Source organism: Falco rusticolus, chromosome 1 (assembly GCF_015220075.1).
Source record: "Falco rusticolus isolate bFalRus1 chromosome 1, bFalRus1.pri, whole genome shotgun sequence".
In the NCBI taxonomy this organism is placed as follows: domain Eukaryota; kingdom Metazoa; phylum Chordata; class Aves; order Falconiformes; family Falconidae; genus Falco; species Falco rusticolus.
This window is the reverse complement of record NC_051187.1, coordinates 126,148,407-126,167,654: the sequence shown is the minus strand read 5'-3', so window position 1 is coordinate 126,167,654 and position 19,248 is coordinate 126,148,407. Positions and strand designations below refer to the sequence as shown.

The 19,248-nt window shown below is 42.3% G+C and overlaps 1 protein-coding gene across 1 annotated transcript; it reads left to right on the top strand.

Annotated features, from left to right (window-relative positions):
* Window positions 1-82: 82 nt before the first annotated feature.
* LAP3 (leucine aminopeptidase 3) lies at window positions 83-18,458 on the top strand. Its single transcript, XM_037399590.1, has 13 exons — window positions 83-222; window positions 788-903; window positions 1,248-1,302; window positions 3,056-3,161; window positions 4,278-4,437; window positions 7,778-7,939; window positions 8,859-9,017; window positions 9,781-9,905; window positions 13,801-13,889; window positions 15,345-15,447; window positions 17,126-17,205; window positions 17,829-17,941; window positions 18,051-18,458. The coding sequence occupies exons 1-13, from the start codon at window positions 106-108 to the stop codon at window positions 18,247-18,249; spliced, it is 1,584 nt and encodes a 527-aa protein (XP_037255487.1). The 5' UTR covers window positions 83-105; the 3' UTR covers window positions 18,250-18,458.
* Window positions 18,459-19,248: the final 790 nt, after the last annotated feature.

Sequence of the window (19,248 nt, the reverse complement as noted above, 5' to 3'; positions counted from 1 at the left end):
CGCCCCCCGCCCCGCCCCCGCCCCGCCCCCCGGCGGGCCCCCCCCCGCCCCGCGCCGCGCCGGCTGATGAGGTCATGGGCGCGCCCGCCCGCCCGCCGCGCGGCCATGCTGCTGCCCTGGGCGCGGGGGCTGGGCGCGCGCTGCCTCAGCCGGCAGCTGCCCCTGGCCTGCGGTGCCCCGCTGCGGGAGCGCGCGGCGCGGGGCCACGGCGCCGGCGGGAAGGTGAGGGGGCGGCCGGGGTGAGCCGAGGCGGCGGGCGCGTCCCGCGGGGTGCGGGGGGGCGGGGGGGCGGGGGTCCCTTCCTCCTGCTGGGTGCCGCGGCCGAGCGCGCCCGACGCCCGGCTGGGGGTCGCCGTGTGCCCCCCGGTTCCGGGCTGCGGCTGCGGCTGGGAGGGCGTCGGCGGGCGCCGTGCCTGTGGCGGGGCTGCGCCCCGGAGAAGCCCCGGCCGGGGACGGGCCGCTCTCCTGCCCCGGCCCCTCGCCGGCTGCCTGTGGGCTTTGTCGGGAGCGGTGCCCGGCCCTGTGGCCCTCGGAAGATCCGCATGGGGCGGAGGAAGGGGGGAAGAACCTCTTCTGTACTGGAAATTGCAGAGTGAAGGAGATTTTGTCTCTGCTTGTTAGGCAAATGACAACAGTTCAGTTATGCTGTATGTAATTTCTTTGTCACAATTAAAAGTAGTTGTAGTAGTTTATCCTGGTTTACTAAAGCGTTACTCAGTGCATTGTGTTAGATGAATACACAAACTAAACTTCACGTTGTTTACATTAACATGCATCCCTTTTTTAGGGTCTTGTTCTGGGAATCTACTCAAGTGAAAAGGATGAAGGTCCTGCCCAGTTCACTAGTGCAGGTGATGCTTTTGACAGACTTGTGTCTGGAAAGCTGAGAGAACTTCTGGCTGTGTAAGTGTCTGATAAGCTTCTGAAATGGGTAAAAGTACCTATAAACACCAGTAAGAATGGTGTGTGGGGTTTTTTTTAATCAATATTAGTATTTGTATCCATACCACTTCTCAGGCTGGTGTTTGCCAGGCCAAGCAGTCTGGAGGGAGGGGAGCTTCTGTGGGAAAACCAAGTACTGAGGAAACATGCCAGCTGTCCGTGGGGACTGCCCATGCTGTGAGTCGCACTGAGCCAAGCGTCCCAGTAGTGTTGAGGAGCACTGCGTGGTTGTGGAGTGAATGTAGTACTGTAAGATTTATCACTAGTAAGGACTTCTTTGTTGGAATAATCTTTTTGTGTCCTAGATGTGGGCCACCTTTGAAGAAAGGCAAAACACGCATATTCCATGGTTTGCATCAGGTATGAACTTTGGATTTTTGTGTGCATATTGATTAGTGTGTGAGGCTTGCCCTTGTATCTTACCTCAAGCTGAGTGTACTGATGTGCTTGTATAAATGCTCTTCTCTTCCCACCCCCCCTGCCAACAAAAGATGTGGTTCTTACTCAGACCTCCTGTTCTGCACTCCCCATGTTTGCATGTCTTTGCATGATGCTGTAATCTCCGCTGTGCTGCAAAGTGAGAAAATGTAGTAAACAAGCCTGTTTTAAAGGTGGTGTACTCTGAGTAACAGCTTACTCAATGAGCTGAAGCACAACAGTTTTGGATCAGGCTTCTACTGTTCCCCCTGTGTTCAGGGGGAGTGAGCGCAGAAGTGTGCACCGAGGTGCAGAAAGACCTTCCAGACATGACGGTTCTAACACAAGGCAGCCCTGTCATAGGCTTTCGTCAGAAAGCAGGACTTCTGTCTGCACAGACATGATACATCACAAGGGTATGAGGTGGGGATTCATCTGCTTCAGGTTAGACTTTTGGTGGTTTGAGAAGCTGTAATGCATCTAATGCACCTACGTGGAGTTGGCAAATAGTATGATCTGTGCCTCTCTGGAGCAATAGCTAGAGGCTAGGAAGACATGTCATATGACACTAGGTGTCCCTGTCTAAGTAACCAAATCTTACATTAGGAGTATTTAAAGGATTTTAAATGTATCAGTTTGTAGTGAGTATTGCCTACCATGTATAAATTCCTGTGTGGAGACCCCAGACATGCGATACTGGACTCAGCAGAAAGATTCTTGGAAATTTCATGGAAGTTGAGTCCTGTGAAGGTCCTGTTACCCCATTTGTGCATACAGGATGGCCTCTGAACTGAGCAGCAAATCTCCGCAGGAGAGGGCAGTAGCATTTGGCCTTACATACTCATCTAAGTGTGTAAAAATAAAGATAACTAAAAAAATATTGAGGCATTGATCTTCTGGAGGGCTAACACTGCTTTCAGCATCTTGTGGACTAAAAGACTTTACTGTGGTGTAGCAGTTTGAAAGCTGATTGTTAGAATCTGACAGAGCTGCAGTTTGTGATGGAAGGGTAAAGGCTGAGAGTAATTTCATTTTTCTTCAGAGCTGTGGGAAATCTGTTCATATATATAACCTTGAGTTTTATCCAAAACTGACTTCATTCTTAAAAGGCTCCTTTAATCTTCAGTATTTCTTCCTTTTCGCCTTCTGCTTGCAGCTTATAAAGCAAGCATTTAGTAATCTGTAGTCTGTGCCACATTGCTTTCCTGACTTCTGGAGCTGTGTACCACTGGGCAGCTTTGGTTTGTTACCTGGCAAATCATGCTTTCAAAGACTCAGCCTTTGAAGTGATTTTATTTCCTCCAACTGTGCCAAAAAAGATTACACTTCTCCAGCTGAGTGGTGGCATTTGTTGCAGCTGGAAAGCTGGATCTGCTTTCAACGGACTCTGAGACTAGCTCTTAGAAGTATCAAGCTTGCTATGTGTTGAGCGTAAAGCCCTATCTGCTAACATACATGTAATTGACTATTAACTGGACAACAGAACAGCTGGTTGCACACCCATAGCAAGTAACTGGGAGTGCAAGACAGTGGCACCATACTGGCACTTCTCGTGAAGAAATGTGTGTAACAGAGAAAGTACTGAATGTTATTTTGATGCTGCCCTTGGTTTGATTTGGAAAGTAAGGGCTTTTTTTAATAACTGCTGTGGCTGTAACAGTGAGGAAAGTGAATCCATTTGTGTGTCGGCTTCTAGGACTTTCCGAGTGTGGTTGTAGTTGGCTTGGGTAAGAAGAATGCTGGAGTAAATGACCAAGAAAACTGGGATGAAGGCAAAGAAAATATTCGTGCAGCTGTTGCAGGTTAACTATTTTTAAAGTTTCTTAAGCATTTTGTATATAAATGTATTGCAGTGGTGCAGCATGTTCTGTTTTTCAAGAGTGAGTCTAGATGTGGTTTTGTTTTGGAATGCAAAATGTATTGTACAGTTTGGTAAATCGTTTACTTGTCACCGATATTTATGTAAGTTTTTCCTTAACAAGGAAGGAGTTACAGGGCATGTAAATCAATCTGCAGGCAGGTAATTGCAGTTATTTATATTAAATAACTTTCCTAAACAGTGTGATATTGAAAGGGCACTTGTTTAATTACTGCTACTTTGAAGTCTGAGAGCGTCACCAATTCACATTATGCTCATGCTGTGCTTAAGGATGTACATATTTAGTTTTGCCACTTAGTTTGTAACTGAAATATTTGTGTTGTAAACTTTTAACTTTCACAGCATCTTAGTAGTATGGTTTGGTATGTTATCTGTGGTAGGCAGAGGAGGCCTCCGTCTTAATCAAGGATGACTGCTGCACCTAAGCATGTATAAAACAAGAATAAAAAGAATTCTCACTGCGCAGTTTATAATCTGAGACTGGAGGTCAGTCACCATGTATGACAGCTGTATGTTGAAGGTGCCAGCCCATGTTGTCTCACCAGCTGCCAAAACATTGTTATTTAGGTACAAAAAAGAATGTATGGAATATATTATTTTGTTTATAAAAATGTGTATAAACTAATTTGGAAGAAAACAGCAGTCATCTATTACTAGCAAATAACTAAATTACAGTACATTTCTGATAGTCATAGATATGACTATAGGTAGTCATAATCCATAGCACTCCAGAATAATAGAGCTTCTCTTTGCTATAGAGTAAGCTTCAAGGAACTGGAACAACTGTGGACTTAGATTTTTATTTTGAAGTGTCTTCATCATTACCATTTGTCAAGTGGTATTTTTAGTTAAAATTTGTCAGTATATGGTCATTAGCATTTCTAATTACTCTACTGCATGATCTTCTTAATTGATTTATTTTAAACTGAAGATATCTGACTTTGTTTATTCTTTTTTCCTTCAAATGTCATATTGATCGCCTCAGATGCCCGTTTTGCTGTTCTGTGCAATACTCTGCCTCCTGTACTGTGTTTTTCAGCTGGCTGTAGACACATCCAGGATCTGGAGATCCCTTGTGTTGAAGTAGACCCCTGTGGAGATGCTCAGGCAGCTGCAGAAGGCTCTGTCCTTGGATTGCATGAATATAATGAGCTGAAGCAAAAAAAGAAACTTGTAGTTACTCCTCAGCTTCATGGAAGGTAATGGCAAAAGGAAAGCTTGCCTATTTATTTATCGCTTTGTTTATTTATAAAACTGTGTGCATGCTTGTACATGAGAACAATGTAAAATGGAAAGAACAGGGCTAGCAGCAATATCTGTCTTAATTCTAATGAGTAGGAGGAATTTCCTGAAGTATTTTACATCTCAAGTATACTTACCCTGTTTGTTTCATATGTTTCCTTAGTGTTCTGAGGTCAAGGTAAATAAAAGTTGCTTCATAGAAAAGAAGGGCCAGAATAAAAAAAAAAGTAAAAAATTACTTGAAGCATAGTTGTGACATAAAAGGACCTCTGTTGGTATTGCATGCCAAAACCATGGAGCAGAAGTATTTTAGACTCCATAAATGAATAAATCCATTTGAGAACTAGGAAATGCGAACTGACACCAGACCATGCCACGAAGGATATATTTTACATAGTTCATTTGTTGTATTTTCTTTCACAGAGTATAATGCAAGAAGAGAAGCTTGGCTGCTTCTGGCCTTTAAATGGGTATCACTGTTACTTGAGAATAGAAAGTTGTATTGGAGCTTTTGGTTCCAGAACAATTATCAAGAATGGACTTTGGACCTTCCCTATAGGATATTTTGTCATGCAGAGGAGAGTTGTTTCCTGTGTGTACTTTATACAGGAACAAGTTATTTGTGAGGAAGTTAGTGAAATAGAATAAAAACCTCTCAGCTTAAGCATGTCTTGATAAGCTACATGCAATGCTTTTCCCATTTATGATACAGCAGGTAGTTTGGGAGCTGATCACATTTATAGTAAACAAACATTTCCTGAAAACATAGGTGGTCCAGTTACCACTTATGACACTAGACATAATTCTTGTATATAATAATTTAGGTTGGAAAGGACCTCTGGAGGTCATTTAGTCAAGCCCCAGCTTGGATTAGGGATAACCTGGAAGTTAACGTACAACTTTAAAGCTCACTCAGGCCTTTTGTCTAGTCCAGTTTTGAATATTTCCTGAGATGGAAATTCCACAACCTCACTGACCCATCTGTTCTAGGGCTTAACAACAATAATGGTGATTTTTTTTTTTTAATGTCCTTTTGCAGTTTGCCTTGTTGAATCTTGAGACTATTGTCTCCTACCCTTTTACTGTGCAATTCCAAGATGCATCTGTCTTCATCTTCTTTATAAACCCTATCTAAGGGTAAAGGAAAGACTACAATTAGATCTTTACTAAATTTTTCTTCTCTAGGTGAAACAAACCCAATTCTCTTAGCTCGTCCTCATAGCCATGTGCTCCAGCTCCCTACCCCTCTTAGGGGCCCTCCTTTGGACTTTCTCCAGTAGATCAGTATTGGTTTTGTATTCAGGAAGTTTAAAGTGGATGTAGGTAGATGCAGTCTCACAAATGGAGGTAAATAACACTGGCTATGCTCTAATCCAGCTCAGCTGGCCTTTGTCTCCACAGTAATGCACTGCTTACTCCTGTTCAGCTTGGCCACCAGGATCCCCAGGTTCTTTTCTGCAACATTGCTTTCTGCCTAGTCAGGTGTCCAGCCTGACTGTTGCATAGAGCTGTTCTGTCCCACGTACAACTTTAAGCCAGTCTTCGTTAAACTTCCCCTTGGTGCGTTCCTGCAGCCTGTCAAGGCCCCTATGAATGGTGGCCCTACACTCCCTGTTTCAGCTGCTCCCCGCAATGTGATGCTGTCCATAAATTTCTGAGGATACATTTCATTGTCCAAGTTGCTGATGAAGGTATCAGCCTCAATACCAACCCTTGAGGAACACTGCATAACTAACTGCCAGCAAGATCATTCAGCTGTTCGCTGTCTTCTGAGCCCAACAGTTCTTCCAGTTTTTCACCCATTTTATAGTCTCTACCCCTCCAGTTCATGATTTCTCAATGATTCTATGTAAAAACCTTACTAAAGCCAAGCTATGGCATCCATCAAGAATGATATCCACTGTGGTCCTCTGTGCCAACCCTCTCATCATAAAGGTCATTCAAGTTGGTCAGGCATGATTTGCCCCAAATAAATCTATTATGACTGTTCCCAGTGAACGCCTTGGCCTTTATGTACCTGGAAATGGCTTCCAAGATTACTTTCTCCATAAACTTTTAGGGGATTAGTCTAGGATAACTGGCTTGTAGTTCCCTATATCCTCCTTGCCGTTCTTAAATATGGGGCTTTGTCCTTTTTCAGTCAACAGGGACCACATTCGAGTACCTTTCGAACAGAGAGGCGCTAGGCTTGCAGTGACGCCAGCCAGCTCCCCCAGCACTCACACATATATCCTGCCTGCTGCTGGGGACCTGTACGTGCCCAGCTTCATTACGCAGTCCTAAATCTAGCTTCCTTTGCTGTGGGTGTACCTTTCTTCCCTAAACTCTGCTACTAAGCACAAAGAACTGGGGAATCTGGAAGCAGAGGTTAATTATTAAGACTGATGCAGAGCAAGCACTGAGAACTTCAGTCTTCACTAGATTGTTCCCTTGCTAAATGGGGCAGGCAGCATTATTCCTGACCTTCCTTTTGCTGATGATGTACCTGTTGAAGTTCTCTTGTTGCCTACGCTGCTACTTGCAGCTTGAGTGTCAGCTGAGATTTGGTTTTTTAATTCCATCCCTCCGTATCCACGCAATGTTTCTGTGTTTCTCCTGGATTTCTCCTTCACTGTGTTGCTCTTTTGAGAGGCAGAATCCTTATGAGTTTAATGCCCTGTTTTGTGATATCTTTTAAAGCAAATAAGTCTTCCAGTTCTGTCTCAGTGAAGTGAAAGGTTTTGTATTGGTAGTGTTGCAAAGTAACCAGAGAGACTTCTTCATTTCCTGTGCAGGCAGCTCTTCAAATATTGCTCTGTCATTTGTTAGCGAAATGCCTTGAGTGCACTGTGAAATGAGATACCAATTCCACTCTTGCATCACAATCATATTTCAGTAAAGTGAAAAACAGAATTGGAGGCTTTATATGATAAATAAAAACTTTCAGAGCTGTTATAATTAATGTGATGATAAATTTTGGAAGGGATATTAAACCTTTTGCTTGAGGATTTAAGACAATCTCTGACTCTTAAGGCTTAGGACAAGACCTAATGTATTAGATAATTTTACGTCTGTCTGCTCTAGGATTCCTCTAGCTTTCTGTGAAGCATTTAACACTGACTAGAACCAGAGATGAGCTACTATATTAGATGCACCCTGGATCTCATACTAAATTAATTGTAGTAAGATTGCTATGACATTCTTAATTGCCCCAAATTAATGATACTGCATTTTCAAACAGGAGAGGACAGATGGATACTGACAACATCTTACTTTTGTAAACATTTATGATCCTGATTATTGTATGGTGTTGTTTAGTGCTGAAAGTGAAGCCTGGCAAAAAGGTGTTATCTACGCTGAGGGTCAGAACCTCGCTCGGTACCTTATGGAGGCTCCAGCTAATTATATAACTCCAATCAAATTTGCCGAACAAATTGAACAGAAGCTTAGAAGTTTCAGCAATGTGAAGGTCCATATAAGGTAAATTCTGTTGAAATGATTCCTCTGTAGGGTAAGGTACCTTCCGGGTTAATCCTGTCTGCAGTGGGCTGTCATTTTCGCTTTGCCATTTCAAACAGCAAAAGCAGGGGAAGTGTTTGGCAAAAAAGTATGGAGCGGTGCCTAGATTGCAAGCTCCTCTCAGCCTGTGACACAGTAAAATGATTAACTGTCAGCTAGTCATACAGTCAATTACTGCTTAATTAACACATGTGCTGTGAAGGGAAGCCTGATAAAGACTCTGTGAATAAAGGACAAATACCAGGTACCTTTTTTCTAATACCTTTTGTTTTCTTCCCAAGTGGGTTTTTTTGTTTGGATGTGGTAATTAAGCATCCTCTTCTTATTGATGTTATTGTTGGGATTTTTTTAGCTTTCAAAAACATTGAGATGGAGCCATAAAAGCCCTTGCGGTTCAGTTTGCCCAGCTAATGCTTCTGAATTTCTAATCACTGCTCTTTGGTGGAATTGGGCTAACTGGTTGTGCAAGGGGACTGTTGTTGAAAAGCAAAAGAATGAGGGAAATCAACTTTGTCTATAGTTAACCGTCCTGATAGCAGAAAGCTAAGCTGTAACCTGCAAAATTGTTGCTTAATATGCCTTCAGAGACTACGGTTTCATGGGCAAGTGAAAGTTTAATGTTTCTGATATAGAAAATGTAGACAAGCTGTTTTGTTGTTTTTCTTAAGGCAAAACAAAAAACAAGCAGCAACTTTAAGGAAGTATTTTTCTGTTTCACAAAGTAATAAATTTGCATTTAAATGACAATAACTAATAAAATCAAATTAAGTTTGTGTACAAACCTTCAGGAGTTGTGATCTCTTAAAAACAAACAAAATCATTTTGGTCAAAGTGTCTTAAGTAAAAAAAAATAAAAACAAAATCTTTTTTTCTGTTCCAGACCAGAGTCTTGGATAGCAACACATCAGATGGGAGCATTCCTGAGTGTAGCTAAGGGTTCTGCTGAACCTCCCATCTTTTTGGAGATTCACTATTTAGGGGGTGCTAACACAAATGACTCCCCATTGGTATTTGTAGGAAAAGGAGTTACATTTGACAGGTATGTATGCTGATATTTTAGTGACTAGAGGGGGTAACATGCCTTCCAGCTATTCATGTTCAATGAGGAGATGCTTTTTCTTTGCTCACCATGTCTTCAAATGCCATTCCAGCGAACTTGCCTTGTATAGTAGATTGTGCTGCTTTTCCGGGGGATAAGACAAATGTGAATAGACAAAGTAGGAATTGATATTCCCTTGTCTTGTAAGGGGAAAATGCAAATTCAGGGGGAAAGAAAACAATGTGCTGTTTCTTCTTTTTTGGCCTGAGCAAAGCTCTAGATAAAAGAATTTACATGTTTAGAATTGCAGTCTGTCATTGAACGTCTAGATCATACTTAACAGAAAATAGTTAATTCTTTGCAGCAGTTCCTTCTAACTCTTTTTTATGTCACGTAACTACTGAAGAATTTATCAGTCTGTTCCGCTTCCATATGCTGACTTTACCAAGTGTTTTGTGTTCTTATGTTACTACAAAGACCGTTGAGTTAGTCTGCTGCAGATTACCTGTGTGTGGTTTTTGGTTTTGTTTTTTTTAAAAGGTGTCCTAATTATGAGAAAGTAACTCGGGAACATTCTATCTGAAATGAAAACCCAGATACGTTGCTTTCAGTGTGTTTACTAGGGTGTTGCAGGGATATTTGAAAACACCAATCTAGCATTTACTGATACTTGGTGCTAAAACATACTGATGGACAGTATATTATCAACGTATGCAACATAGAACTTCTGCATATTGGATGATACTTGTGCTGTTTGTTCCAGTGGTGGCATTTCACTGAAGCCATCATCTGGTATGGATGCGATGAGAGCAGATATGGGAGGCGCAGCAACTATCTGTTCAGCCATTGTGACAGCAGCAGCTTTAAATCTACCTCTTAATATAATCGGTAAGTGTGTTTCTGTGAGAAGCCAAAAATCTTAGTTTTACAAGGTCTTGTTTAGACAGTAATTTTCTAGTTTCAGTAGTGGTAACGGTCATTGTCATGGTTCAGCTCCAGCCAGAAACTTAAATACCACATAGGCACTTGCTTGCTCCCTGCACCCCTACCTGGAGGGATGGGGAGGAGAACCTGAAACAAATGTGAAACTTGAGGGTTGAGATAATAACAAGTTAATAATTAAAATAGGAGGAAAAACCCCAAGCTGTATTAATAGTAACTATTATAATGAGAAAGAGGGAGAAGAAAAGAGGAATAAAATCCAAAGGGAAGGGAGAAAAGAAAACAAGTGATGCAGAATACAGTTGCTCATCACTCACTGACCGGTGTCCAGCTAGTCCCTGAGCAGCAATTTGCTGGTCCTGGCCAGCTCCCCCCAGTTTACATACTGAGCATGTCCTATGGTATGAATATCCCTTTGGCCAGTTTGGGTCAGCTGTCCTGGCTGTGTCCCCTCTCAGGTTTTTGTGCCTCTCCAGTCTTCTCGATGGGAAGGCCTGAGACACTGAAAAGTTCTTGACTTAGTATAAACGTCACCAAGCAACAACTAAAAACATCTGTGTTGTCAACATTGTCCAAAATACAGTGCTGCACCAGCTACTAAGAAGAAAATTAACCCTATCCTAGCTGAAACCAGGACAGTCATATAGAATTGTGATAGCCTCTTGCAGAGCTACTTTTCTTACTCCCTTGCTCAGCCTCTCTTCCGTTTTTACTTGCTTATCAAAAACCTATTAGCTTTGCTTGAATAAAATACTGCAACACAGTATTAAAATTCTGAAGGCATGATTTTTAGATTACAGAAGAGAAATGATTGTTAGCAAACTTGACAAAAAACTTACTGAAGTTTTAAGTCCTGATCATAATAAGGAGGAATACGGATATCTGTAAAAGCAATTAAAAATGAGGAGTTAGCTTAACTGACTCTGTGTTTGCCACAGCTGAACAGGAAGAGGGATCAGCTCTTGTTTCTGTAGGTGAATATCTCTGCAGGAATCTAAAACAAACCCAATCTGCTGCTGATACTATTTTTAAGTACAAGCAGTGCTTATTTTTTTTCTGCAAAAATGTTGCACACCTAGAATTAAATAAGCTGATTCAAGAACCATGGCCACACCAGTTGGCAATGATACATAATCCACTCACAGAATGGTCAGGGTTGGAAGGGACCTCTGGGGATCATCCAGTCCAACCCCTGCTAAAGCAGGTTCACCCAGAACAGGTTGCACAGAATCCCATCCAGGTGGGTTTTGAATGTCTCCAGAGAAGGAGACTCCACAGCCTCTCTGGGCAGCCTGTCTCTGTGCTCTGTCACCCTCAAAGAAGTTTCTCCTCACATTCTAATGGAACTTCTTGTGTTACAGTTTGTGCCCGCTGCCCCTTGTCCTGTCGCTGGGCGCTGCTGAAAAGAGCCTGGCCCCAGCCTCTTGACACTTGCCCTTGAAACATCTGTAGATGTTGGTAAGATCCCCTCTGGCTGCTCTTCTGGCTAAACAGGCCCAGCTCTCTCAGCCTTTCCTCACAAGGGGGATGCTCCAGTCCCCTCATCACCTTCATAGCCCTCTGCTGGACCCTCTCCAGTAGTTCCCTGTCTCTCTCTTGAACTGGGGAGCCCAGCGCTGGACACAGCACTGCAGGTGCGGCCTCACCAGGGCAGAGCAGAGGGGCAGGATCACCTCCCTGCACCTGCTGGCCACGCTCCTCCTAATGCGCCCCAGGATCCCACTGGCCTTCCTGGCCACCAGGGTACACTGCTGGCTCATGGGCAACTTGCTGCCCACCAGCACTCCCAGGTCCTTCTTCGCAGAGCTGCCTCCCAGCAGGTCAGCCCCAGGCTGTACTGGCGCATGGGGTTACTCCTCCCTTGGTGCAGGACCTTACGCTGGCCTTTGTGGATCTCCACTAGGACCCCCTCCACCCAGCTCTCCAGCCCATCCAGGTCTCGCTGAACGGCAGCGCAGCCTCCTGGTGTGTCAGCCACTGCTCCCAGTTTTGTGTCGCCAGCAAACTTGCTGAGGGTACGCTCTGTCCCGTCACCCAGGTCACTGATGGATACGTTGAACAGGACTGGACCCAGTACTGACCCTGGGGAACACTGCTCGAGCTACAGGCCTCCAGCTGGACTCTGCGCCATTGACCACAACCCTCTGAGCTCTGCCATTCAGCCAGTTCTCGATCCACCTCGCTGTCCACACACCTAACCCGCACTGCCTGAGCTTACCTGTGAGGGTGTTGTGGGAGAGTGTCTAAAGCCTTGCTGAGGTCAAGGCAGACAACATCCACTGCTCTCCCCTGTCTACTGAGCCAGTCATTCCATCATAGAAGGCTATTCATCAGGCATGATTTCCCCTTGGTGAAGCCATGTTGACTACTCCTGATAACCTTATTTTCCTCCACATGCTTAGAGATGGCATCCAGGATGAGCTGTTCCATCACCTGTCCAGGGATGGAGGTGAGGCTGACCAGTCTGTACTTTCCTGGGTCTTCCTTCATGCCCTTGTAACAGACTGGAGTGACATTGGCTTTTCTTCAGTCCTCAGGCACCTCTCCTGTTCTTCATGACCTTTCAAAGATGATGGGGAGTGGCTTCGTAGTAACATCTGTCAGCTCCTTCAGCACCCCCAGGGTGCATCCCGTCAGGGCCCATAGATTTTTGGGTGTCAAGTTGGCTTAAATGATCTTCCTCCACCGAGAGAAAGTTTTTCTTTCTCCAGACTTTCTCTCTTGCCTTCAGGGCCTGGGTGGCCTGGGCAGTGAAGACTGAAGCAAAGAAGGCGTTCAGTAACTCTGCCTTCCCTGTATCCTTCATCACCAGGGCACCCACCTCTTGTTCAGAAGCAGTCCCTCTTTTTCCCTCATCATCCTTTTGCAACTGACGTTGGAAGAAGCCATTCTTGTCCTTGACATCTCTTGTCAGACTTAAATCCAAATGGACCTTAGCCTTTGTGTCATCTCCCTGCACATTCTGATCATGTCCCTGTATTTCTCCCGAGCGGCCTGTCCCTTTTCCCACATCCCATAAACTTCCTTCTTGTGTTTGAGCTTTTCTAGGATAAGTTTCATGTTTGAGAACCTTGACTTCCAGGAAACTAGTACTGTAGTCACTAATACGCTTCAGCCGGTGGAGGGCAGTGAAACACACAGCCGCACTACATTCCTGACTGAACAAGTACGGGATGGGAAGGGCAAAATCTGGAGCAAAAGTCTGTGTACATAATTCTACTGAAAAGAGGTAGTCCACAGTTAGTTTATTCCACGTGCCAGGAGCAGTTTTTTCCTAGGAATGGTGGAGTGCCTTTCATCCTATTATCCCATTCATAGTTAGAGTTTTAACACTGACCCTCTTTGGTTTTTTGCTCATCTCTATTTGATCTTCTTATGGTTGGAGTCTTATGGCAAGTCCTTGGACCCCTCTTGACATTAAACAATGTTCACAATGAGCAGAGCTTGACTGGCTCAGAGTGTTAATTTGAGAAGTTTTTATCTTCAGAAAGAAAGAAATCCCTTTACATGTGACTAATTATTCATATATGGCAGACATAAGGATAATGTTTGTTGCTTCTCTGATCTCGGTTGTCTGGGCATAAAGTAGAATTAAATCGCAGTGGTAAATGGTAAAAGCCTAAAATGGTGTCGGTGGGAGAATGTGGTGGTACAACATGCAGAGGAATTTTCCTGATTGAAAATTGGACCATGTATCTTTCAGTGACCGTGTTGGATTTTCAGCATAAATTGAAGATGAGAATAGTACTGTTTTCTTAGAGAGGTGTTTGTTTTTTCTTTTCAGTATTGTTTCTACACCTTCTCTGAGAAAGAAACTAATAATGCACTTTTTTTCTCTGAGGTTTGGCACCCCTCTGTGAAAATATGCCCAGTGGCAAGGCAAACAAGCCTGGGGATGTAGTTAGAGCCAAGAATGGAAAAACAATACAGGTATGCCTGTGAAACCTGGATTTTGATTACTTTCAGTTAATTGGTTTAATCAACCAAGTTATAAGACTGCAGTCAGAATACATGTTTGAAAAGACCCTTTAAAAAGATAAGCAGTGCAAATGCAGTTTAAAAATACGTAAGCCTGTTAATTAGAAATTGCTATCATAAGATTCTTTGAAATATAGATTGGAGAGATTAGACGTGTTTTATAAATTGCTAGGAAGAGCTGAAAAGTATGAGCATTTAGTGAACGTGCTTGACAGTCTTTGTTTTAGCACAAGTGGTGGTTACAATGCTCATAAATACAGGTTCTTGGTCAGAATAAGTAGCATATTAATTGCTTCCAGCAGACCCTTCAGGACACTTCCCTGCTATCTGGAGTAAGAGCCTTCTAGTTCCTTGAGGTTCTTGTCCCAAAACTGAGTTCAGTCACCCTCTGCTTTGAGGGAAAAGACCGAGCACACATCACACCACCAGGAAGAAATATGCAAGAAAGTGCTAGTAGCTCAGAGCACATCATGCAGTTAATCTTGCAGAATTCATTATGAGCATTCCCTGAATGGGGAAAGCAGCAAAGAGGCTCTTGTTTTTTTTGGTGGATTTTTTTTTTTTTTTTGAGGGAATAAGTTTCAAGATCCAAAGAGAAAGCAGTACAACAAAGAACTGTTTCCAGGCTTGCATCTGTGCTTCTTTGTGGCACAGAATCACAGAATGGTCAGGGTTGGAAGGGACCTCTAGGGATCATCCAGTCCAACCCCTGCTAAAGCAGGTTCACCCAGAACAGGTTGCACAGAATCCCATCCAGGCAGGTTTTGAATGTCTCCAGAGAAGGAGACTCCACAACCTCTCTGGGCAGCCTGTCTCTGTGCTCTGTCACCCTCAAAGAAGTTTCTCCTCACATTCTAATGGAACTACCTGCATTGCAGTTTGTGCCTGTTGCCCCTTGTCCTGTCGCTGGGCACTGCTGAAAAAAGCCCGACCCCAGCCTCTTGACACTTGCCCTTAAGATATTTGTAGACATTGGTAAGGCAAGCCTCTCCTCCTTGGCAGTTTCCATTTGCCAGATCACTGTGCTTGCGCAGTACCAGCCCCTGGGATTCCCAGGGCTTTGCTGGGAATGGTAACCAGCCCCTGCACTCCCCTGGGGCACATCTCCAGCCTCCAGGCTCTTCTGAGGGGTCAGCAGTACAGAGGCCCAGCATGTAGAGGAGGTTGCATTGCTGAAAGATGACATCAGCTACAAATTTTATTTTATAAATATAACTGTATATCAGTATTGTCTCTTTTCTTTTTTTTTGTAGTTTATTTTGAGTAAATTTTTATTACTTGAAGTTCCTAGGGCCTGTGGCAGTGCATTTATAACCTGACAGGTATTTAAAATAATAAGTAAGAAATAAGTCAGTGAAAGGGATATTTTGAGTAGTTAATCTGTTTTTACTGGTTTTTCATCTGAAGGTAGATAACACAGATGCAGAAGGAAGACTGCTGTTAGCTGATGCTCTCTGTTATGCCCACAATTTTAATGCAAGGGCTATTGTGAATGCTGCAACGTTAACAGGTAAGCAATCTCCCCCCCAGCTCACTTTGCAAGTCAGTTCTTTGTTGCTGTCATTAATTGGGCTGTGGATTAGTTGCACTCTGTTTAGAAAGCCAACCTGAATTTGAAAGTAGTTGAGATGATTTTACATGTTGTAGGACAACAGGTAGCACAGTTTATGCTCTAATAACTTATACAGCTGCAGTGTGTCTATAGGACTAAGGGAGGGTATTGGCATGCAGGGGACAGCAATGTCAACAAAGTTGGGCCAGCCCAGCCGAGCTGGAACCTAAAAGCAGGAAAACCGCAGACTTTCTGCAGACGTTTCTGCAGAGCTTCCCAGTGCTTCCATTTCTGAGCTAAGCCCTCCCAACTCCCAGGGCTAAATGATGCAGAGATGCTGGCATGGTTATGGAAGAATCCTACCAAGTCCATATGGCACTGGCCATGCTGGAGCCAAAATAGTTTCTTTGTGAATGGCTTTTGGACTGCCTGAGCTCTGACCTAGCCAGCACCAGTTCCTCCATTATGTGAGCTAGCTCAGGTCTCCATGAAACTAGGTAACAGGAGAGTCGTTATCATCTTCCTAAGAGTTTGACTGAAGTATCTCTTATTTTATGCACAGTGTGCATGCTTTCAGGCATAATAAAATATGCTTCAATTGTTTCATCTCTACAGTTGTATATGAATGAGGTTATAATTTTAAATTTAAAAACAGCAGCCTTATGTATGCATCTCATGAACTGCAGTAACAAGCTGTCATGGGTGAAGTGACTAGCTGAAATGAGAACAAACATGGAAGAGTAGTTCAGGAGTCCGTTGTGTTGCTTAATGAATGTGCTAAACAAAATCATTAGCTTTCTGTATGTTTTCTACTAGTGCTTTAAATTATGTTCCATCAGTTTTACCAGTTCAAATGCTGAGGAAAATTTCAATAAATAGAAGGGAAACTGATTTTAAGATCATTGGCCTGTATAAAAGTATTCCCATATAAAGGGCATGATAAGGAGGAGGAGTTTACTCCCACTATAGATTATTCTGTGTTTGGGTTGCTTGGGCACCAAGCAAAAAGGACAGCTCCTGTAGAAATTTCTTTGACATACCACTTTGTTAAATTACCTTTCTTTTTTTGTTTTTTATTCTCACTGTATTAGAAAAGCGGTTCTATGGCATCAAATAAACACATATGTAATCACTCTGGTTTAGGCATGGTTTAGTATTTTGATAAGGATTATTTTCCACTTTGAGTAAATTAAGCTATACAAAAACCTATTCAAGTGAAATTCACAAAAGGGGAAGTATCAGCTTGAAAATTGTAGAGGTCTATAAATTTGAAAAAGTCCACTCTTATTGTTTCCATATGGAAAATATAATTTACACTTTTTTTTTTTAGAACACACAGTTATTATTGAATGCATTGTATTAGAAATATTGCTAAGAAACATCAAGCTGAAAACAGAAAATCTAGTTTAATGAAATACAGAATATGTCTATGAATTCTTGTCCTGCTAGTTTATTTAAATGTTTTGACAATGTTTAAACTTCTAAAAATTCAAGTGTACTAAAATATTTTTTGCAGACTTCAGAAATTATTGATAATGGGAATTAAAGATGGAAAGTTCTGTGAGGAGTCAGGATGCAGAGGAATAGCTCAGGTCTACCTTTGCCTTTGTATAACCTTGAAGGTGTGTATCTGTAGGTGCCATGGATGTTGCGTTGGGGTCTGCTGCAACTGGAGTGTTCACAAACTCATCTTGGCTTTGGACTCACCTTTATGAAGTAGGCCATCTGCATTATTATTAGATTATAGTAATAACTTAGTAATAGCAGGTGTTACTGGAAGTTTGTGTGTTACTGAAAGTGTTACTTTATGCAAATCTAAAAGTTATATTATTGGATTAGGAATGGTGTTAGTACTGTATTTGAAAATATGACAATTACTAGCTCTTTAGTAAGGTTTAATATACAGCAAACAGCATGCACATCATCTCAAATCTGCATGTTCTGGTCACTTATTGCATATGCATAAGCTCTGAACTACTGATGGTAATTAGTTCACGTTAAAAAGATAATTGATCTTGCTTAACACAGAAATTCGGGGAGGCTTGTGAGTGGCTGAAGTGGAATGGCTAAAGGAAGTCTCTGCAGGGAAGGATTTGTATTGTTAGGGGGGAAAAAATGAAAAAACGCGCAGTCTTTAGATTTTGCCTTTTGACTCTTAAGTATCTAAAAAAGTAGTATTCACTGTTTTGTTTTGCAGTGTATTTCCCAATACCTAGTATTATATTGGGCTGAAGACTTCTATACTGATCAAAGCTAAACAAAAATATGCATGATAGTGGGGCTTATAAATGCAGTTTTTAAAAAAATAATTGCCAAAACTATCACTGTTTCTTTTTCAGGCCAGCATTTTGACAGGAGACAGGGTTTGGAGAATGCCTCTCTTTGAACATTACACAAAACAAGTAACAGACTGTCCTCTTGCAGATCTGAGTAACGTTGGAAAGTATAGCAGGTAAGGTGTGCCAGTGTCCTTTATGTGCCCCTTTCTTTCAGTGCATTCATTTAATGTTCACGCTGTTGGTGTTGCTTTAGAAACAATACAATTTTTCTGCTTCCCACAGAGCTGGAGGAGCATGCACAGCAGCTGCATTCCTGAAAGAATTTGTGACTGCCTCTCACTGGGCTCATTTAGATATAGCTGGTGTGATGTCGAATAAAGATGAGGTGCCCTATCTTCGAAAAGGCATGGCAGGGCGGCCTACAAGAACGCTAGTAGAGTTTGCAGCTCGATTAAGTCAAGACAGTCACAATACCAAATAAAACACTCTTAAAATCATCCACTCTGCCTTAAGAAAAAAAAAAATCTTAAAAGTACTCTGTAAATGAATGCCCCAAGTGTATTTTCACTATGGCAATGAACTATGAATGCATTTTATAAATCATTACTTGGGTAAGAATATTTCACCTTTGAGATTTGTCTTCTCATATTATGCAGTTTAAAATAAAAAATACTCTATTTCAACTATTGAGATACTTAGTACCAAAATACGATGATGGAAAACATCTGAGCTCCTATTTTATATGTAAAGTAAGTATAATTATTGCAGACAATAAATCTTATGTGGGTGTGTGTGTTGATTGAGAGAGAATTGACAGTAGATGGAGATCACAGCTGTGCCTCGGGTTTGGGTGAATCGTAGGTGATATGAAAGGTAACTGCAATGTTGTTTATAAAAATGCCCTTTTAACATTTCTCCTTAGAAAAACTAAGACAGCTGTTGGTGTGTATAAGGGTAGAAATTATGTGCCATCAGACTTTCTCAGCTGTTGCAATTAGTACAATTTAATTTGTCTTGCAGGCAACTTACAAGGTGTATATCTTGTGATCTGAACACCCACTTTCTTGACTTTTTTTCTAATTCTTTAAGTCTGTACAAAAAAAAATCCAGACCAGAAAAACATTCCTCAGACCAGTCAGGTTCAAGAGGTACCTGGGCTGTACTCTGCCCTAAAGTCCAAGCCTAAAATACAGGGACATAGGCCTTTCTGATAAAACAGCATTTTTAAAAAATGAGCATCTGTACATGGATTGCACATAAGTATACCATGTGGATTTCCAAAATAAATCACCACCAGGGTTAACCCACTACACCTGTCCAGTGTAAAATACAACCCCTGGTATAAAATACTAACAAGATTGCACACCACATTGCTAGTCTAGTGTCACAGTATCTATGCATGTCTGTATTCACCTATTTGTTCTCTTTTGTGACCCAATAACTTCAGAATCCACAGGCTAATTCCAACCATATTTGAGAG